At 40.6% G+C, this 22,274-nt stretch overlaps 1 protein-coding gene across 7 annotated transcripts in view; it reads right to left on the bottom strand.

Moving 5' to 3' along the window:
• The window catches only part of LOC125462633 (chemokine-like protein TAFA-5), a 386,744-nt gene that overhangs the window by 80,088 nt on the left and 284,382 nt on the right, over positions 1-22,274 (bottom strand). For 2 of the 7 annotated variants that reach the window (XM_048552858.2, XM_048552857.2), the window contains exon 4: positions 2,593-2,675. The exons of 4 other annotated variants lie outside the window; for them this stretch is intronic. In XM_048552858.2, the coding sequence (XP_048408815.2) occupies positions 2,601-2,675 (75 nt within the window). In that variant the 3' untranslated portion in view covers positions 2,593-2,600. Of the gene's footprint in view, positions 1-2,592; positions 2,676-22,274 lie in introns of those variants that run through there. One more of the 7 variants, XR_007249687.2, reaches the window with a different exon arrangement.

Raw genomic sequence — 22,274 nt, 5'->3', positions numbered from 1 at the left:
AGGGGAAGACTACAGTGGATTGGAATATTCAGGACTGGTGGTAACAAAAGCATGACTGAGGGTGTCATCAGCAGTTGAGCTGAAGCAAAGGGGAAGCTGGCTGATTTTAGAAACAGGGAGCCTTAATGCTGTAACTATGTAGTCAGAAGATTATTTTCAGTCTGGTTCAACCTCAGCTGTCAGGGGATGAAGTCATTGCTGGAGAAGTGTTTGAAGCAAACATTGAAGGCATCTGCTTCACTCCACCCAATATTCAATTTTAAAAACAATTCTACTCATCCAACAACGTATTTATGTCTAAATTGTTTAATTTGAATATTGAATCTGGGATTTATGCTCGATACAATTGTATAATATTTTCTCTGTTATCTGCTATAATGATCTGAGTATAATTAGTTGATTACTACAACTCATTTTCTGTTTGTGATTTTGTCTTGATGAAAATGCTTCCTCTGTTAATGTCTGACGATGGGACTACTGTAGCCGTTTTCACATGGATTAAATTTCAACGTGTGTCCATGAATAAGAAAATCATTTGATTGCTTTAAGGTGACATTTAATGTGCATCCCAATGCAGAAAATCTGTGGCCATCACCAGTTTCCTGCCCACAGATCTAAAGAATTTTGTGGCTGCTAAAAGATTGAAGAGAGTTTTCATGTGTAATGATCAGCAAGGATGTGCAAATTAACATAATTCAGAAGGCTGTGCATACATATCATGCTAGTTCTGACAGTTGACAATAGATTGCATAAGCAATTAAAATATTCACAATGGAAAATATTGTGAAAGTTGCAAATCTGAAATAAAAACAGCAATTGTTGGAAATATTCAGCAGGTCTGGCAGCAAGATTGGAGAGAGTGAAAAAAGCTAACATTTCAGGTCTGTGACCTTTCATCAGAGCTCAATAAATTTATCTGCTCAAATTAGCAAAGATTGTACCAAAAAAAAATTCTACTAGACAATTCAGCAATTGATACATCCTGGTCAAGTATTTGGCCCATTAAAAACAATCCTGCTAATATTAAAATCAACCAACGTCATTAAACTGACAACAAGCAAATGGAGCTCTGGTAGAGTCTTCTAATCAACTGTGCGCACACCATGCAAAAAAAATCAAGAGAAGAATAACAACTAAAGGGAGTATTCTAACAGTAATTAGGGACTAAAACATGTCTAAAATAAGGGCACATCACTTGAAAGAAATCAAGAAAAGAATAACAACAAAAGGGAGTAATCTAACAGTAATTATAGATTAAAACGTGTCCAAAATAAGGGCCATGGGGGATGAAAATAACAGCAACAAATGTTCCGAATGCAAATACTTAGATTAAATGGGAAAGAAGTAAAGAATTTGCAGTCTCTTGAGACAGTGACTGTGGAATTGTTGCACTGTTTGCTCTTATGTAATTTATGGACGCCCACATGTTACTGCGACAAGCCAGCTGAGGTACGTCTACTATCTACCACCTCCTGATGGTTCAAATTATCAAGAAACAATTATGATTCGTAACAACCTTATTTTAATACTTCGACTAGCTGTGGCTGTTTCAGAATAAATTATTTTGGTTTCATATGTTGAATCAAAACGTTACATGATTCCCAAGTGACACTGATTTGTTTACTTGAGTGTTTTCTTTATTTGCCCTTCTCCGGAATTCTTAAACAGCTCAGTGTTCGGCTCAGGGCAAGGACATAGAGGGATCTTTTCTGAATATGATCCATTCTTAGTTGTAATGGGCTAGTAAGATTACCAATCCATTGCGAATTGTAAACTTGTTAATTACCCTGAAGAGATATTTAGGTAAATATGGAGGTTTTTTTGTACAAAGTTGAATCATAGAATATCCATTGAGCTGAAAGGTACATGAAAAAGCTCAAGAAACAATATTTGCTTGGGTAAAGGCATGTGTCCACACACTCTCCAGGAAGTAAGTATTCCATCAGCTCAGATTGTTAATGAATAAGGTATAGATCTACCCGTGCACAAAATTGTGCTTTCCTAAACTTTAGTCTTTTTTTGCATTACATATAAGATAGACGCATTGCCCACAAGTTACTGCAACTGTAATCCAGTTTACAGAAATTACTTGTATGTTCAGATTTCAGTTCAAACATATTTGACTAATACATAAAAAAATTTTACCATCAAGCAGAGCATTCAGAGCATTTTAGAAAGTTACTTCCTTTCTGCAAAAAAAATTCCTTGAAACTCTTCGGAGTACTAACTTGCTGCATTTTTATTGCAACAACTGTAACAGTATACCATGAAAATAAAGTAACTTTCATCAGAATGTCAAATCAACCATCTGTGAGCAACCCACTTGTAAAGAATGGGAAATTATTTAAAAGCTGCACAGAACTATTAACTATTGACATTAATGTGTAAAATTCCATATCTTTGTAAATTCAAAATTACACTTGAATGCTTTTAAAATGTGGCTGCCACTCTTTCCAACCCTTAAAAAAAAGCTTAATTCTACGAACTTCTTTATAGGTCCAAAAATGGGTACAATTAGGAAAACTTGTATTTGTGATTATTTTAATGTTATTATTTGGCCAGTTTTGTGGATGAGGCCAGTTTCTAGACTTGCCTGATACTCAGGATTCTGGGAGCATTATGACTTCACACGTGCTACCCCTCGTTTGCAGCCATATATTGTCTCCTTGGATAGGCTAAACACCAAAAGAAAAATAAGATTCAATAAGGGAATTCAAACAAAAGCTCTCTCTGATTTCTTTTGTCAATCAAAACCAACTCAGAAGATCACATTGACAATGCACATGTTAAGTGATAAATACTACTTTGATATGAAATTATTTGCCACCTCCTCAAATAACCCAGCCTACTTCCTGTTGAAACTAATGTCATGAATGAGTAATTATGTGTATATTTTGTAAATAAAGTTAATCTGGGTTTAAAATGGACACAAGGGGCTGAATTTTACATATTTTTGGATAAGCCTGCGTTGCATTGAGTTTTTGAAAGGATTTCTCTTGCAAGGCCTCGTGAACTTTTCTCTCCTTATCGTATCAGAACCACCTCCTTTCCCCCACCCTCCCCAACTCCCTCAACACTGTTCTTCATGTCCAATTCTCATGCCATTTTTCTGTGTGCCATTCACAGGCCAATTAACCACCCAACAGATAGCCACTGAAAAATTGACAGCTCTTGTTCCTGTGCCATCTTTGAAAGGTCATTGTGCACTTGGACAATGTCCATCCATCCGGTCCAGGTAATTTATCCATCTTCAGATCTTTCCGCTTCCGCAGCATCTTCTCCTTAGTGATGGCCATTATGTTCACCTCTGTTCCCCGACTCTTTTCAAATTCCTGTACGCTACTGATGTCTTCTGCCATTAAGACTGATACAAAGTTCCTTTGCCATTTCTTTGTTTCCCATTACCATTTCTGTAGCCTCATTTTTCAACTGTCTAATGTTCACTCTTGCCTCTGTCTTAACGTTTAGATATCTAAAAAATATTCTTGAAATCTTCTCTTATATCGCTAGCTAGCATACCCTGATTTTCATTTTCTCCTCCCTTATTGTTTATTTAGTTATTCTCTGTTTGTTTGTAAATATTTTCAAATCATGTGGCTTCCCACTAATCTTCACCACATTGTATGTTTTATTTTGCTATTCAGCTGTTCCTGACTCCCCTTGTCAGCGTGGTTGTCTTATCCCTGCCTTTATTTGTTACTTCTTCCTTGGGAAGGCAAGCAATCAGAGAAATTCAAACATGAGCTTTCATTTATAGACACAAGGGAACACAAATAAAACCAACAGAACCTGAAGTTTATACCAGCAACACAGAACAGATTTTGGCACCATGACTGCTTTATAGTCCATGATAGTCAGCTGCATCAAGCTCTCCTCATTTGGAAATGGCTTTCTGTCTGGCTTGTATAATCCAATGCACCTGAGTTTGTCATGGACAAGGGCAGCTTCTTCTTCCCCACTGTCTCATTCTCCTCCGTGGAATACTTTAACTCTTCTCCCAGTTCCTTGGCAACCAGCATGTTAACAATGTTGCCTGCTACAGTTGTGCAGAGCCAGTCATGCCAGTATGATGAAGCACACTTTAAGTATTACACTGGAGGCTTGCCCCAACCCACACCACAGCCAGCTGCCAGGCCTGATCAAGGAGTGGAACTACATCTTCAACAATTCTATCGTCTGTTCCACATGGTGTTGGTTAAAGCATATAAGTAGCATTGTATCTGCACGTTGCATCAGTTAGCAAGTTGCACAATGGCTCCAAGGTCCATGGTTGCAATGGGCATTCTTTGTCCCCCTTGACCAACTGAACCCTCAAACACAAGGTGCTCCAAGACAGGGGAGAGGGCACACACCTCCAGGAAATGGTAAGAGTGATCATAAATCACTTGAATATTAATCAAGTGGCACCTTTTCCTATTGAAGAACTCCACAGTGTTGAGACACAGCCCTCTCAGTACGACGTGCATAATATGCAATCAGCGGCACCCTGCATCTGAGGAAAGCCAACTATGTTCCCAAAGTCCAATGCCTTATCAGCAGCACTGATCTCCTCATGGAGTAATGAAGTGAGCCACATAACATCACACAGACAGCATCCAACACACTTGCTGAATTTATGCATGCATAATTATAAGATAACACAGGGATCTCCCACTGATCTCTGGAAGGAGTCAGATCATAGAATCCCTACAGTGTGGAAACAGGCCCTTCGGCTCAACAAGTCCACATGGGCCCTTGGAGCACCCCACCCAGGCACATGCCCCTGTAACCCATACACCCCTGAACACTCCGGGCAATTTAGCATGGCCAAGCCACCTAGCCTGCACATCTTTGGACTGTGGGAGGAAACCGATGAACCCAGAGGAAACCCACACAGACGCAGGGGGAATGTGCAAACTCCACACAGACAGTCGCCCGAGACTGGGATCAAACCCAGGTCCCTGGTGCTGTGAGGCTGCAGGGCTAACCACTGAGCCACCATTCCACCCCAGTTCATTGTGACTGTCACCTTTATAGCTACCAGGATCAGGTGGCCACGTACTCCTATATCCCTGAGACTCCACTGCAAAAACGACAGTCCCGTCATAGTGTGTCAGATCATAAGGAGCTATGACCACACTGTGCCTTGCTCATCTCCATGAAAAAGAGCCAGCATCAGAAAAATCTGGTCTTCTGGCTGACCCCTTGCATCCTGAGGAGTCTCGTGGAATGGCCTCTCACTGGCCTCTCTCTTGTCCTCCATGTTGTTTTGCTGCTGCCCCTGGGCTAGCTGTCAGCATTCATCAAATCCTTGGCAGGAAGTCAGCCACAACAACCAACATCCCACTAATGGTAGGCCAAGACTCTCAGTAGAAATGACCTATGTTGGCAACCTAAGGAGCAAAAGGGCAGGTGTACTGATGGCATACCATTCAGATCAGAGCTGCACTCACTCCTCCATACGGTGAGATACTCTGCTGCATCCTGAAAAGGAGCACTATATTTCCATCATGCATTCAGCTTCAGCCTCAGTATTTGCAGCAACTTGGTGAAGTTGCCATGCTGGCTGAATGGCCAACATATTCTATCAAAACAGCAGTGATTGTAACCCTCTGAAACCCTTTGTACTACAAACAGCCAACAAACACTCGTCTTCTCCCTGCATTTGGTACAAATCATCATTAAACTAACATGACTGATGCTCAAAAGCAAAGGTACGGACATCCTTTAGAAACTGCATGCAGGATGTGTTCACCTTTGGTCCGTATTGGCCTTTTGTAACATCATTTCTACTAACTCCAGCATTGTCAAGATGTTGATATTCAATTTACAAACACTGACGTTGCAAAGCACCATTGGCCAGCATCTGACCCCTAAGCACCTTCACTCTACATGCTCGGTGTATGAGCAATGAAACAATTGCAAATTAAATAAAGCTGGAGTTTGTAAATGGTTGCTTTGTGTATTTGTTCCTTCAATGTTTTATTGCCTAGCAAACTTGAATCCCTCTCCTTAGCCCATCAACTGACACTGACTCTGTTCGCCCTTGGGATTGTCCCAATCATTTTCTAGTAATATTTCATATCTAAAGAATGGAAATGATGGCAGGGAATATAGCTCATAAACGCCTTGAGCCCAGGCCATCCAAAGCCCAAAAATGCCTCTACGTCCCCTTAGTCTCACATTACCACGATAGCTTATTTCCATCCATATTGCCCCATGTGGAACATGCACTACATTAAATTTCACCTCTGATTCTTGGCACCATGAACCCTACCAGTAGACCTCCATGAAGCCCTCTTCTATGCTGCCCTTTGTGGAGGGGGGTGGTGATCACTACTGCTAACCCCATTGTCTGTAGCCTACCATGCCCTACAATGCTGTTCCACATACTCCTTGAGTCTCAGAGATAGCAAGAACTGCAGACGTTGGAGTCAGAGTCAATTGGAGGAACTCAGCAGGTCAGGCAGTATCAGAGGAACAGGAAATTTGATGTTTCAAACCTGTATCCTTCATCAGGATTAAGGATCCGGGCCTGAAATGTCAACTTTCCTGCTCCTCTGCTGCTGCCTGACCTGATGTACTCCTTGAGTCTCCCCCATTCTTGTCCCTGGCTCAATAGACATTTTTAATTCCCTCCCCCCAGTAGTCAGACAGGAGTACTCTTAGCCAAGTTTGGCTTTTACTTCTCATGTGATTCTGCCCCAGATCTTGCTACAGCCCTACCACTTACAGCCCGATAAGATTCCACCCAAGGAATCTTAAAATAACTTCAAAAAGGCATATGATTTCTCTAGTGAATTCAAACACAGCCAAAAATAGACAGTGTAAGTTACCAGAATTGCGCTGTTCACAAAAGGCCTCTAAAGAATTCAAGAATTCCAGGAATGTCCATTTAACTCTTTAAAAGGGTATAGGCTCAAAAGCTCCTGAAGATCTGAACAGGTGATGGGAGGTATATCACCAGAATTATTGAGCCTGCTTTGTGGAACAAATGAATCATCACAATTTATATTTGCAGCTATTTTGTCTGATTGCAATAAAATTGGCTGGATAAAGCCATTTATAGTACAATCATCTGACCACCATTAGAGACACCTTGAAGTAGTCACTGTCTCTCAGCGGGGAGTCAGAGAGAGACACCAAAATTGCTGGGACTGAAAACAGGTGACCAAACTCCACAACCTGCAGTCATAAGTGAAATAAAGGAGTCTCTAGTCGCACCAAGACCTGTTTTTCTCAGTCCACCTGTGGGTAAAGCCTCCAAATGCTTGACTACTGAAGTTAAGATAGCTCTTGCATGTGACTTCAAATTGGTTGGTCGTGCTGCTAGGTATTCTTAAATTGAAACAGTTGGACACTAAAAGGGTCTATATGTAAGCTATATAAATTATTGTTGATGGACCACTCTGAGAATATACCTGGTCTGCGATCACGACAGTGTGCAAATAGTCACTACACAAACTGGCAACGCATTTCAGAGGTTCACTACACCCTGTTAAGTGAAGCTTCTAACATCTAGCCTATACCTACTTTTGGTTAGTTTAAATGCATGTCCCCAGTTTTTCCCAATTCTCAATCTGAAATAACCTGTCAACAGACATGCAACACAATTCATATTAAATGCCATGCCTGCTCTCCTCAAATCCACATCACTCAAAAATGATTAGAACCAACTTTTAAGAACATCTGAGCAACTAAGTTTGTCTAAACGTAAGAATAATTCTTATAGCTTACTTTGAACCACTTCCAAGTCTGCAATATTATGTGGTGGAATCAAAACTGGGCATAGCTGTCCAGATGCTGTCTAGCCAATAACCTGTGAATAGAATGGATTCCTTTGATGAGCACTGAGTGATTCTATCAATACACTCCTGTTTGCTTTGGCTGCTTTGCATTAGTCATAAACCTTCAGTGATGTGTGCACAATAACACCTAGCAAATGGATTGTGAAATGTGGCAAAAATCTTGGAATGCTACACAAGAAATGAAACATTTGCAATCAGCAGCCTGCATTTTGGCATGTGGTTAGGCTGGATTTTGAGATATTTAATCCACCAATTTCTTTGAGATTGTGGCTATTCTTTGAAATGTTCTGAGAATGGGATTATTTACCCAGTTGAGGCCAGTCATGAATACCTCCAAGGCCGCTTCAGTGACATCCATCTTTGTTAGATGGAATGGTCTTAGTCTATTAGATCGATCACCTTCAGCTGCTCATCATTTGACACCTTTCATTAGCAGAACTCAGTTGGTGAAAGTTCAGTGGAATTATTTAGAACTTAAAACATGAAACAAAACTTTTCCCAGTCAGTCAATTTAACTGTTTATTCTTCAAGTGAATAGAGTTCCTGATCTAATACATCTGACTTTTTTCATCAGGTATTTATATGATCTGTTGAAACCTTATCAGATAGAATAGATAGAATAAAATAAAGAACTGCAGGTGCTGGACTTTTGAAATAAATGAAATTGTTGGAGAAACTCAGCAGATATGGCTGCATTTTTGGAGAGAGAACAGAGCTATTGTTTTGAGTCCAGTGACCCTTAGATAGAGGTCCAGAGGTGCTTTTTTTTTTCATTTGGCACTGCAGATGGAGGAATTGTCTTTTCTATTTCCAAAATTAATCTACAGCAAAACTCTGGTCCCTGGAAAAACCAGTTTGTAGCCCAAATTTTGGCCAGTGTTGAGTGATCTATTTTTTCACCATCTTGAAAACTGAGCAAAATTTCAGAGTCTTTATGCATTTCTACCTTGTCTAATGTCTTCTTAAGACACTTATTAAGCCTCTGGTCATAGTCAAGCTAACCTTGATTTTAACCTTGGATGGATTTTGGTGTTTACCATCAAGCTAAGATACTTAAAATTATTCACAGTCTCAATCTCAATGCTTCTACTCTTGACTTTAGAGTCAAGACTCTTTAATTAGAGTCATAACATTGGGATTTGGCTCATTTGTGTACAGTTCAAAAGAGTTGTTCTCTCTTTTGATGAGGCTTCAAATAGTTCTTAGTTTCACCTGAGTTCTGGCCACGCATGCCTTGTCTTTTGCATACCTGACATTCTGAATGGTGCAACCACTTATGTTGCAGTCATTTCTAATTGGTAACCCTTCCTACATCAACCTCATTATCTTCTCTCCCCGCAATTAAATGCCATAGGTGACAGGACTGACTCCCTTTGCAACATGAAATTGTCTTGAGTACCTCTGGTACCAGATCAGACCCCAAATTGGATTACAATCTGGCTTAGAGACCAATTGTTCAACTGAAAACATTTGAATTCTCAGTTACTTAACAAATAAAGCCAAAAGAGTTCATAATTTTAAGGAAGGAAATAAAATTACTGTACACGTCAGGAAATTGAAGAATCAATACTGTCTACTTCATTCTGACATCAAGAATTAACAGGAAAGCTAGGGCCAAACAAATCACTGGACATTAAGCGACAGATATAACCAAGGCAAATCCACAACTATTCAGCAAACCATCCAAATATTAGTAAGTCCCAAAAGGCCTTTAAAGCTTTGTATGCCTCACAAGAGAGCTATTCTTTTTCAAGACCATAGCCTCGGATTTCCCTCAGAAGCCATCTCAACTAAGATGGCCTTAATAACTGCTCGCCTGCAGGTTGCTCAATGTCTTCAGAGATTGTAATCCACTGAATTCGCAATTTAAATCGCTAACACAACCACAGTTCTTCAGCTGCTTTCAGGCATTCCTTTGCCCTGACTACCAGCTTCACCATCAGACAAGGGATGTTCCCTTGCCCAAATGACAACTCTCTGGCAGACAGCAACTTTTGGTCTCAACTGAACTGATATCAGTAACAGAGACAATGACCTTCAGCTGCATTTGCAGCTCTCAACACACTTTTCAGAGCCTTAGCTGTATGAAACTACCAAACAACTCCCAAGGTTTCACTGAGCTCCCAGCTCCTCATTGCTAATAACTGCACTTTAGCTGTGTACACCAATCCAGCTTCTTCCTCAATGCTCCTGGCTAACTGAATGTTCACTAAAGGCTGCTCACTGACTCTTCAACTGATCTGTGTAACCTATCCTAGAGGGGTTCCCCTCTTTCCTAGGAAGGAACAAATGTAGCAATGCTTCAGAATCAAAAGAGTTTTTAATTAGAGAGAGAAAGATAGCCAAGAGCATACTTTAGAAACAAACAGCCAACAGTTTTATCCTGCCACTATTGGAGCAAGAGAGTGAAGCTGAAAAACAAAGAAAATTCAGACGATGGGATAATATTGCAACATAGACTGAAAGAGGCTGGAATAAAGCGAGAAAAGAAGCAAGACAATAACTATGGATGAAACAAGACTATGGTAAATGAACGCAGAGTACCTGTGTAAAACATTCCCAGAGGTCCAAGTACTATGTAATTTTCATTCCAACAAATGTACATTAATGGGTAAAAAGATTATTTCAAGTTTCTTTAAAATAAAGAACACGTTTTGTACGGAACTGTTCACATTTCTATTCTAATGCACACTTGATAAATGTCTCAAGGTCCAACTTGAAGATCGCACAGGCCTGGAAAAAATAAAAGTGGTGTGGACCAAGAATGGTGCAACTGCTTCTACACAGGAACATGGAGACAGGAGTGGGCCATTCAGTCCATTCAGCTGCCCAGCTATTCTAGATCATGATTGCTCATCTTCTCAATGCCACTTTCACTCACTATTTCTATATGCCTTAATGTCATTACTGTCAGCAACTTATCGATTTTTGTCATGAACCTGCTCAATGATGAGCTTCCACTGCCCACTGGGCTCGAGAAGTCAAAAAATTCAGCCCCCTTTTCGTGAAGAATTCCTCTTCATCTAAGTCTTAAATGGCCTTCCCTTCATCTTGAATTTGTGGTTTCTGGTTCCAGAATCACCAGTGATGGGAAATATCCTATCTATATCATTCTCATCATGCTCAATGAGATTTTTGTAAGTTTCAAAGAAAGAGAGTTGGTCTCACTGAAACTGTAAAGAATGCAGACCCGTTTCTTAATTCTCTCTCTATAAGTCAAGTCTGTTATCTACGAGATTAATCCAGTGAACTTCCTCAATGTTAAGTATATAATTCCTTAGATAAGGAGAAAAAAACAGCACAGAACATTCCAAAAGCTCCATAAAACTACAATAAGACATTTTCACTTCTATACTCAAATCTCCTTGAAACAAATGGCAACAGACTATTTGTCTTTCCAGGTACTCGCTGTATCTTCATGCTACACCTAATGAAAAGCAGAATGCAAACTTTATCCTCACTTTTAAACAGTAATGTTGTGTGATAAAGTTTGCATGTAATAAGCAACAGGCGCAGCATATCATGAGATGCACAGGGATTCAGCAGCGGTCCTGGTGGTACAATTACATATTTTATGTTGCTGAATCTTTTATCTTTTTGTCAATATTTCTGTCAGTTTATTTAAAAATGAGGTCCCATATCAATACTAATGTTAACATGCATTAAAATTCTATTTTTCCATTGCACTTGTCCTCCTTTATAGACATATGTTGATGTATGTTGGTTCTTTGAGTTCTTTAAAACTGTGACCAAATCATTTAGTGAAACAAAAAGGTAAATATTTTTGGCAAAATCGTTACTGTACTACTGTTCATAATAAAGTATATGAATGAATTCAGTGATGGTTCTCATGTTTTCACAGTACTTTAATGTTTTAACATGTACGTAGATGTATTACAAACTTAACCATTATTACCCTAGCTATGCATTTATAAATTTTCTACTGATCTTCCTGTTTTCTTCAACCTAAGTTCAATACGTTACAAGTTGAGGCTTCACAGAGGAACAGCAGAACAGGAGTAGGCCATTTCGCTCCATGGCCAGAGGCAAATGCAAATTCAAAATGCAAAGATAATTTACGCTGAATTCAACAGAAAATGTTAGTGCCTGTCGGTCAGCTCCCTGAGCACCCCTTTATCCAAACCAGACTTTTCCCAATTTGAATAATTTTAAGTTGCTTGGATAGGATCTATGCTCATCTTGAGTTACATTAATTGAACAGAGGAACACATTGTTATCATGAAGGCAACCAACACTGCCCACATTTACACCCAAGGATTAATTGCACACTATAGTACTATGAGGTTCTACATGAGTAAAACTCTCTCCTTCAATCAAGTTATTTTTGTCCCTGGACTCAGGGCTGCAACAAACGCTCACTTTCTAAGTGCAACTACATGAGTGAAACCTAACGTGAACAATGCTAAATAGTAGATTGTGAATGTGGGAAATCAATGCAACTTTTACCAAGAAAACCCCAAAGTCATCTGAAGTTTGTAATTCAATTCAATTCATGTCTCATTTCAAACATCCACATTTATTTTGTACAACTGTATAATTCATCTAGATGTAGTTGTATTTTCCTATAGTTAGTTAGAAACAAAAAAAAAACTGCAGGTGCTGGAATCCAAGGTAGACAAACAGGAGGCTGGAAGAACAGTGCAAGCCAGACAATATCTGGAGGAAAGGAGTAGTCAACATTTCATGTATTACCCTTCCCGAAACATTGACTACTCCATTCCTCCACAAGCTGCCTGGCCTGCTGTGCTCTTCCAGCCGTGTGTTGTTCTACCATAGTTTCCTATATGCTGTGAAATGAAGCAATAAAGGTAAAGGTTTCAGTTGAAATTTTATGCTGGTCAGAATTTTTTTTAAGTTCATTCAGTGGATGTGGGCATTGCCAGCTGCGCCAGCATTTATTTCCAATCTCTAGTTGGGTTTGAGAAGGCAATGGTGAACTGCCATCTTAGAACACAGAACATAGAACTGTACAGCACAGTACAGGCCCTTCATCTCACAATGTTGTACCCAACGTTTACCCTAAGCTTAAGGTTTATCTAACCTCCACCCCTACCTTCTACTGTCATCCATATGCCTACCTAATTGCTGTTTAAATGCCCCTAAAGAGGCCAACTCCACTACCATCTCCGGCAATGCATTCCACACCCCTACCATTCTCTGAGTAAAGAACCTACCTCTGATGTCTCCCCTGTATGTACCTCCCCTCACTTTAAAACTATAACCCTTTATAATAGCTACCTCCACCCTAGGAAAAAGTCGCGGCTATGCACTTTATCTACACCTCTGATCATTTTGTACACCTCTATTAAGTCATCTCTCATCCTTCGTTGTTCTAAAAAGAAAAGGCCTAGCTGTCTCAACCTTTCCTTGTAAGAACTTCCCTCCACTCCAGGCAACATCCTGGAAAATTCCTCTGTACCTTTTCCAACTTTTCCACATATTTCCTGTAATGAGGCAACCAGAATTGGACACAATACTCCAGACGTGGACGAACCAGGGTTTTGTATAGCTGGAGCATAACTTCACAGCTCTTGAACTCGTTCCCTCTATTAATGAAAACTAACATACCATACGCCTTCTTAACAACACCATCCACCTGGGTGGCAGCTTTCAGGGAACTGTGTACATGATCCCTGAAATTCCTCTGCATCTCCACACTGCCAAGAATCTTTCCATTAATCCTGTCTTCTGCTTTCAAGTTTGTCCTTCCAAAATGAATCACCTCACACTTTTCAGAGTTAAACTTCATCTGCCACTTCTCAGCCCAGCTCTGCATCCTATCAATGTCTCTGTGTAACCTAGAACAGCCCTCCACACTATCCACAACTCAACCCACCTTTGTATCATCAGTAAACTTACTAATCCACCCTTCCACTCCTACATCCAAATCATTTACAAAATCACAAACAGAAGTGGATCCAGAACAGATCCTTGTGGTACACCACTCATAACTCAGCACCATGTTGAATATTTTCCATCCACTACCACCCTTTGTCTTCTAAGGGTCAGCCAATTCTGAATCCAATCTGCCACATTTCCCTCTATCCCATGCCTCCTTACTTTCTGCCTGACCCTACCATTAGAAACCTTATCAAATGTGCTACTTAAATCCATGTATACCACATCCACTGCTCTACCTTTATCCACATGTTTGGCCACCTCTTCAAAGAATTCAAAAAGGTTTGTGAGGCATGATCTAGCCCTCACAAATCTGTGCTGACTATCATGAATCAAACTGTGCCTTTCCAAGCAATCATAAATCCTATCTCTCAGAGCCCTTTCCAATAATTTGGCCACCACTGAAGTGAGACTAACTGGTCTGTAATTTCTGGGGTTATCCTATTCCCTTTTTTGAACAAGGGAATGACATTTGTTTCTCTCCGATCTTCTGGCACTACACCCATGGACAGCGAGGATGAAAAGATCATCGCCAAAGATCCTGCAATCTCTTTCCTTTCTTAAACTGGTTTCTTGAACTGGTGCAATACATTTGCCATTGCCATGGGTGTGGGCGACTTTATTTTCAGGATTTTGACCCCAAATTACCTACATTTTAGTAGTTTGATACTTCCATCAAACATCAAATACAGAAGGCTCCTATTTTTTTAACTAACCCTTTAGTTGAAACCATGCCTTATTACCGTAATCTCTTAGAGTCATAGAGCGGTACACCATGGAAACAGACCCTTTTGTCCAACTCACCCATGCTGACCAGATATCCCAAATCAATCTAGTCCCATTTGCCAATATTTAACCCATATATCTCTAAACCCTTCCTATTCACGTACTCCACATGCCTTTTAAATGTTGTCATTGTCCCAGCCTCCACCGCTCCTCTGGCAGTTCATTCAAGATATGCACTACTCTTAGCATGAAAAAATTGCCCCTTAGGTCCGTTTGAAATCTTTACTCCTTAGGTCCCTTTTAAATCTTCCTCCTTTCACCTTAAACCTATGCCCCCTTGTTTTGGACTCCACCCATGAGGAATAGACCTTGGGACGGTCACCCGATTTATTCCCTCATGATCTTGTAAACTTGTATAAGATCATCCCTCAGCCTCAGACACTCCAGGGAAAATAGCCACAACCTACCTCAGCCTCTCCCTATAGCTCACACCCTCCAAACCTGGCAATGTAATTGTGAATTTTTTCTGAACCCTCAGAAGTTTCACAACTTCCTCCCTATATGCGGGAGATGAAAATTGAACACTATATTCCAAAAGTGGCCTAACCATTGCCCTGTACAGCTGCAACATGACCTCCCTACTCCTATACTCAATGCACTGATGAATAAAGGCAAGCATACTGAATGTCTTCTTCACTGTGCAGTCTACCTGATTATTCATTATTCTGCGTCAGTTATAATTTTACAGCTTTCCCTCACCCAATTTTGCTTTGATCATCCATAGAATTCAGAAAATTGAAGGAAAAATGTTGATTCAACGAGTATTTATATTACAAAATATCTCTTTAAGCATCTTATTTCTTTGCTAGGTCGTCTGATGTATTCTACTCCTTAACTCATGGAGCTGCTTTCTTTCAATTCCCTAATGTTACCTTCAATGCATACTATTGGCCTTTTGTTTAAGATGTAAATAGTCATAAATATGTTAAGTATTAATAATTTATCTGCCTTCAATTCTATCTATTCCCCCAGCACCATTTCCCTACTAACGCTGATTTCTCCAACATTTCTGGTCTGTTATTTGTATCCAAAATCTCTACAGAACCAAAGTATGTATTTCTATGTCCTATTTCTATGTTACCCATTATAAATTCCTGTCTCTGACTGTAAGGGATCGACATTTGTCTTCACTGATCCTTTTCCCTTCACACACCTATAGAAACTTTTAGGTTCTTCACAAGGTTACTCTTGTACTTCAATAGTCCCTTTCTTAATCAATCCCCTATCCTCTGCTAAGTTCTAAACTCCTTCCACTACTCAATTTGTATGTCTTTTCTTTGGATGTAATACTTTCTCTAATTTACTTTGTAACAAATGATTTGGCCATTTTTCCCTTTATTTTTGCACCAGACAGGAACTGTTCAAATTTCGCCAATGCACTGTTTGAATGTTTGCCATTGCCTTGACACCATCAAGCCATTTAGTAACATCCCCAATCTATCTTAACCAATTTGTGCCTGTCACAGTCTCAAATTGAATTATATCACTCTCCACTCTGATGAGGAATTCTATCATATTATGCGTGTTAATCCCCAGGGACCTCACACAACTAGGCTCTCTCATCCCTTTCTCAGGTTCAGGATGTCCTGTTTCCAAATGTGTTCCTCAACATATTGGTCCAGAAATCCATTCCAAATACACTTCAGAAATTCATCCTCCAAAGGTAATTAATTTGCCCTGCCATATCTAGACATAAACTAAAGTCAATATTCCTTTGTTGCATAAATCAATCTGGTAGATGGGAGCTTTCCAGGAAAGGGAGGGGAGGGAGGCAAGTTATGCAGGAGCCTCCTATGGCAATCCCCATCTCAAACAAATGTGCTGTTTTGGAAAATGACGGTGGTGATGGACTCTCAGGGGAATGTAGCACTGACAGACAAGCTTCTGGTACTGAGACTGGCTCTAGTGTAATGAGGGGTGTAACAGGCTCCAAGTAATCGATTATGATAGGGGTATCTCTAGTCAGAGGCACAGACAGATGTTTCAGTGGCTGGCAGCATGAAATCTGAATGGTGTGTTGCCTCCATGTCAGTCACCGTAGTTCTATTAGATTTAAAATAGTGATGGAAAAGGATTGACAGGATCTAAGAGTTAAATATCCAAATTGGAGGAAGGCAAATTTTGATGGTTTTAGGCAAGAGCATTCAAAAGTTGGAAAGGATATCTCACAAAAGGGGCAGAATATTCTCGGAGGGGTGAGGGACCAGCAAGGTGTTGTTGTACACATTGGAACTAATAACAGAGGAAGAGAACAGAATGAGATTCTGAAGAGACAATATAGGAGGTTAGGCGGGAAATTAAAGAGTAGGTCCTTAAGGGTAATAGTACCTGAATTACTCCTGGTGCCATGAGGTAGTGAGGGTAGGAACAGAAGGATAGAGCAGATGAATGTGTGGCTGAGGAGCTGGTGTAGGATAGAAGGATTCACATTTTTAGGCCATTAGAATCTCTTCTGGGTTAGAAGTGACTTGTATCAGAAGCCTGGATTGCACCTGAATTGGAACGGGGCTAATACAATGGCAGGGAGACTTGTTATAGTTGCTGGAGAGGATATAAAGTAGTAAAGGGGGAGTGGGAGTTGTGTGGGTCTCAGGGAGATAGTAAGGAAAGAGATCAGTCTGGGATGGTACAGTTGGGAAAAGCAGCAACTCTAAACACAGTCAGGGCACTCAGGAACAAAGCAGAGAATGAGGTAGGATGGATACATTAAAATGCATTTATTTCGATGCAAAAGGCCTAACAACCAAGGCAAATTAATTCAAGGCATGGTGGGAACATAGGGCTGGGATATCATAGCAATTACAGAGACATGGCTCGGGGATGGATGGGACTGGGAGCTTAATATTTCAGGGAATAAATGTTATAAGAAGGATAGAAAAGGCAGGAAGAGCAGAGGGAGAGTGGCATTTTTGATTAGGGATTACATTACAGCTGTACTTAGGGAGGATATTCCTGGGAATATGTCCAGGAAAGCTATTTCAGTGGAACTGAGAAATAAGAAAGGGATGATCACCTTTTCGAGATTGTACTATAGACTGTCCATTCGTAATTTGTAAAACAAATTTGTAAAGGTGTCTCAGTTTTCTGTAAGAATAATAGCTTGATTATGGTAGGGGATTTTAGCTTTCTAACATAGATTGAGATGCCACAGTGTTAAAGGCTTGGATGCAGGAGAATTTGTTAATGGTGCACAAGAAAAGTTTCTGATTCAGTATGTAGATGCATTGACTAGAGATGGTGCAAAACCTGAGCTACTCTCGGGAAATAAGGTAGGGCAGGTGACTGAGGCTTCAGTGGGGGAGCACTTTGGGGTCAGTAACCATAATTCTATTAGGTTTAAAATAATGCTGGAAAAGGATAGATTGGATCTAAGAGTTAAATATCTAAATTGGAGGAAGGCAAATTTTGATGGTATTAGGCAAGAACATTCAAAAGTTGATGGTGCGGGGTGTACAGATGTTTACAGGTAAAGGGAGAGCTGGAAAATGGAAGCCTTCAAAAATGAGATGACAAGAGTCCAGGGACATTATGTTCCTGTTAGGATGAAGGGCAAGGCTGGTAGGTGCAGGGAATGCTGGATGACTAGAGAAATTGACGTTTTACTCAAGAAAAAGAGGGAAGCATGTGTCAGCAGAGATCATGTGAATCCTTTGAAAAGTATAAAGATAGTAGGAGTTTACTTAAGAGTGAAAGCAGGAGGGCGAAAAGGGGACATAAAATAGCTTTGGCAAATAGGGTTAAGGAGAATCCCAAGGAATTCTATAAATGCATTAAGGGCAAAGGGTAAACATGGAGAGAACAGGGCCCCTTAAAGATCAGCAAGGATACCGATATGTAGAACCGAAGGAGATGGGGAGATACTGAACAAATATTTTGCATCAGTGCTTACTGTGGAGAAGGAAATGGAAGATATAGAACATGGAAAAATAGTGACATCAGGCAAAAATGTCCATAGTACACAGATGGTGGTGCTGGATGTCTTAAAACACAAAGGTAGATAAGTCCCTACGACCTAATCAGGTGTACACGAGAACTCTGTGGCAAGCTATGGAAGAGAGTGCTGGGCTCTTTGTTGAGATATTAGCATCATCGATAGCCACAGGTGAGGTGATGGAAGACCGGAGGTTGGCTAACATGGTGCCACTAATTACGAAAGGTGTTAGGGAAAAACTAGGGAACTAAAGACCAGTGAACCCTATATTGGTGATGGGCAAGTTACTGGAGGGAATCCTGAGGGATAGGACTACATGTATTTGGAAAGGCAAGGACTGATTAGGGATGGCAAACATGGCTTTGCACGTGGGAAACCACGTCTCACTGACTTGATTGAGTTTTTTTAATAAATAACAAAGAGAATTGATGATGGCAGAGCAGTGGACACGATCTATATGGACTCCAGTAAGTCGTTTGACAAGGTTCCTCATGGTAGACTGATTAGCAAGGCTAGATCACACGGAACACAGGGACAACTAGCCATTTGGATACCGAACTGGCCCAGAAGGTAGAAGACAGAAGGTGGTGGTGGAAGGTTGCTTTTCAGATTGGAGGTCTGTACCCAGTGGTGTGACACAAGCATTGCTGGGTCTAAAGGCATCTGGATATGTATATCAGTAAGAAGGATTTAGAGGGATATGGGCTAAATGCTGCCACATGGGACTAGATTTATCTAGGTTACCTAGTCGGCACAGGCAAGTTGGGCCGAAGGGTCTGTTTCCATGCTGTACATCTCTAAGACTCTATCTTTGATTTCCTGTTTACCGCCACTTTCAGCATTGCCCCTAACAACTCCCACTAATGTTTATTGCCCCATTGTAATTGTCAACTCTACCCATATGGTTTCAACATTGTCAGAGCGAATATCCTTCCTCACCACTGAATTAATTTCCTTTTTAACTGGTAAAGAATTCATTGTTTTTCTCCTTTCTGTCCTTCGTTCCTAATAACAGAATACCCGTGGATGTTCAGTTCCCATCCCTGACCACTCTCTAGCTATGTCTTGTAATCCCAACTTTATTTGAACTGCTTTCATAGGTTGGCATGATTAATGCACCCACTTTATTGTGGATGCTCCACACATTAAGGTGCAAGACTTTTTGCTTGTCTTTATAGCATCATGTTTCCGTTATTCTTCTCTGTGGCCCTGTTAGATCCTGGCGCTTGATTTCTTTGCCTGTCACTTTTTTTATTTGTTTATTCTATTTCTCTTCATGTCTTTGATTCCCTTACATCTGACTTCTTGCATAGGTTCCCATCCCCCTGCCATTTCAGTTTAAAAAGTCTTCTTAACCAATCTTGAAAATATTCCCCTAGTACATCAGTCCTGGTCCTGCCCACATTTAAAGCATCCAGTTTGTATTGGTCCCTCCTGCCCCAGAATGGGTTCCAATACTCTAGCTATCTGAAACTCTCTCCTCACAGCATTTCTTCAGCCAGGTGTTCATCTGATATATCCTGTTATTTCTACTCTGACTAGCATGTGACACCAGTAGTAATCTTGATATCACTACCTTTGAGGTTAACTTTTCAACTTGCTTCCTAACTTGCTACATTTTGCTTTTTGGTCTTCATATCTTTTTCGACCTATGTCATTGTACCAAAGTGTGGAGCTGGCTGAACACTTTGTTATCTCGGATTCTCCAGCACCTGCAGTTCCCATTATCTCTCATTTGTACCAAATAAAGGCTGCTCACCCTTCCTCCCCAGAATGTCTTGTACTTTTCTGAGACATCTTTGACCCTCGTTGAAGGGAGACAAAATACCATCCTAGAGCCTTATTTGTAGCCACAGAAATACCTATCTCTTCCCCTGACAATTGAATCCCCTACAACGATTGCACTTCTACAATCCTTACTGTTCTCCTGTGCACTGCACCCAACAGTAGTGCCGCAAATCTGGCTGTTGTTGTTTCCCCTTGAGAAACAATTACAGTATCCAGTGGTATGTTTGTTTTGCAAGGAACAGCCAGAGAAAATTTCTGCACTGCCTACTTAGCCCTCTCACTCTGCCTGGTAGTTACCCATTCGCTTCCCGCCTGTGGAGTGTTAGCCTGCAGTCTGACCACCATTCTGCACACGTGATCCACAACACTTTGACGCACAAATGCTCCACAATATCCCCAGCTACTGCTAGCTTCAAAACCCAGGTTTCCAGGAACTGCTCATGTAGATACATCCCATACACATGCAGGGCCTGGGCACTGGAAATGTTCCTGACTTCACAGATAGAGCAGAAAGAGTACGCAATACTTTTTAGCTCTTTTGACCTGACTTACCCCTTGAAACTAAGCCTTCTGAAAAATGCTTAATATCAAAAAACATTGATTACTCTCAGGCCCTTAATCCCTGTTCCTCATTGTTGGGATTATATTCGATAGCAAACTATAAATTGCAACCAAGGTAAAAAGCATTATTTCCTGTCTGCACTGAATTCCCATTGTGTTCCAAATTTCTAGATACACACACAGGCTGCGTCTCACTCAGTACGCGCTATCTCAAAACTACTCATTAAAGCCTATTGTCCAAGTGGGATGGGGTGAAACTTTCTTGAGTGATGTGGCAGACCTGCTATAAAATTTTGACTCCCCTCATTATAGAGACCTGCATGGCAAATTTCGTTTTGCAGAGATTATACTAAGTTAACAAATATACAATGGGCACGGTACAGATGTATTTATCCATTCAGATGCTTCCTTATTTGAGGCTGTACAGCCTTAGATTCTCCTCCATTCAACTTTGGGACTCTCGGAGTACAAGAATAGAAGGGGAAATCAGATGTATGCTACAATTCTCTACAGTGGAAGGAAGGTTATCGAGATCACATTGAGATCAACATCACCTCACCCATGTCTGTAATACAATAGCAACATCTGAAAAGGGTGGAGTATAATTGTTAATGTCAATCACTTGTAAATTCTCTGTTGCCTTCAAAAGGCATAGTAGCTCCTTACCTCTCATTTTGGGCTTTGGATTATTGTACATTGACAAGGATGGGTGACTCTAGTACATGCAATATTGCACTTCTCGTGAGACAGCAATTTTCACACACAATTGATTACAAGAGTTGAATATATATCCACAGACGAAGACAATTATTTGCAATGACTTGTCATCAGAGTGTCCTCAAAAGCTCTTCTTCTTTCTCTCTCTCCTACTTCTGTCTAAAAGTCCCTGAAACACCATCCTGTCTATAAGCAAGTGCATCTCTTGGCTTTAACCCCTTCAGGAATGAGGATGGTAGGCAGGATGGAAATAGAAGGCCAAGCCAACTTTGGAGTTTCTTGAGTGTAGTCTACTGAGGAGCTGGGATACAGCTTCTCCACAGACTGGGTGTCCAATGGAAATGTCCTGTCTCATTGTAAAGGAGGGACACGAGGAGTGAGGTCAAGGTCCATCATTCCCTTTCCACATTGTTCTTGGTGGATGAGGTCCAATGGCTAGGGCGATAGAGTGCAAGTGTCTGTATATATCCAAGATAATAAAATGTGAGGCTGGATGAACACAGCAGGCCAAGCAGCATCTCAGGAGCACAAAAGCTGACGTTTCGGGCCTCTGATGAAGGGTCTAGGCCCGAAACGTCAGCTTTTGTGCTCCTGAGATGCTGCTTGGCCTGCTGTGTTCATCCAGCCTCACATTTTATTATCTTGGAATCTCCAGCATCTGCAGTTCCCATTATCTCTGTATATATCCAGCTGTTTTCAGTTAATATGTAATAAAGTGTTACTTTGGCGTCTAAATCTGAAGATAGCCCTTGACTTTGTCTTCTTGACTTGCCTGTCTTGAACCC

Source organism: Stegostoma tigrinum, chromosome 21 (genome assembly GCF_030684315.1).
Source record: "Stegostoma tigrinum isolate sSteTig4 chromosome 21, sSteTig4.hap1, whole genome shotgun sequence".
NCBI classification, from domain to species: Eukaryota; Metazoa; Chordata; class Chondrichthyes; order Orectolobiformes; family Stegostomatidae; genus Stegostoma; species Stegostoma tigrinum.
The sequence above is the reverse complement of the archived record's forward strand: the minus strand, read 5'-3'. Positions and strand labels throughout refer to the sequence as shown.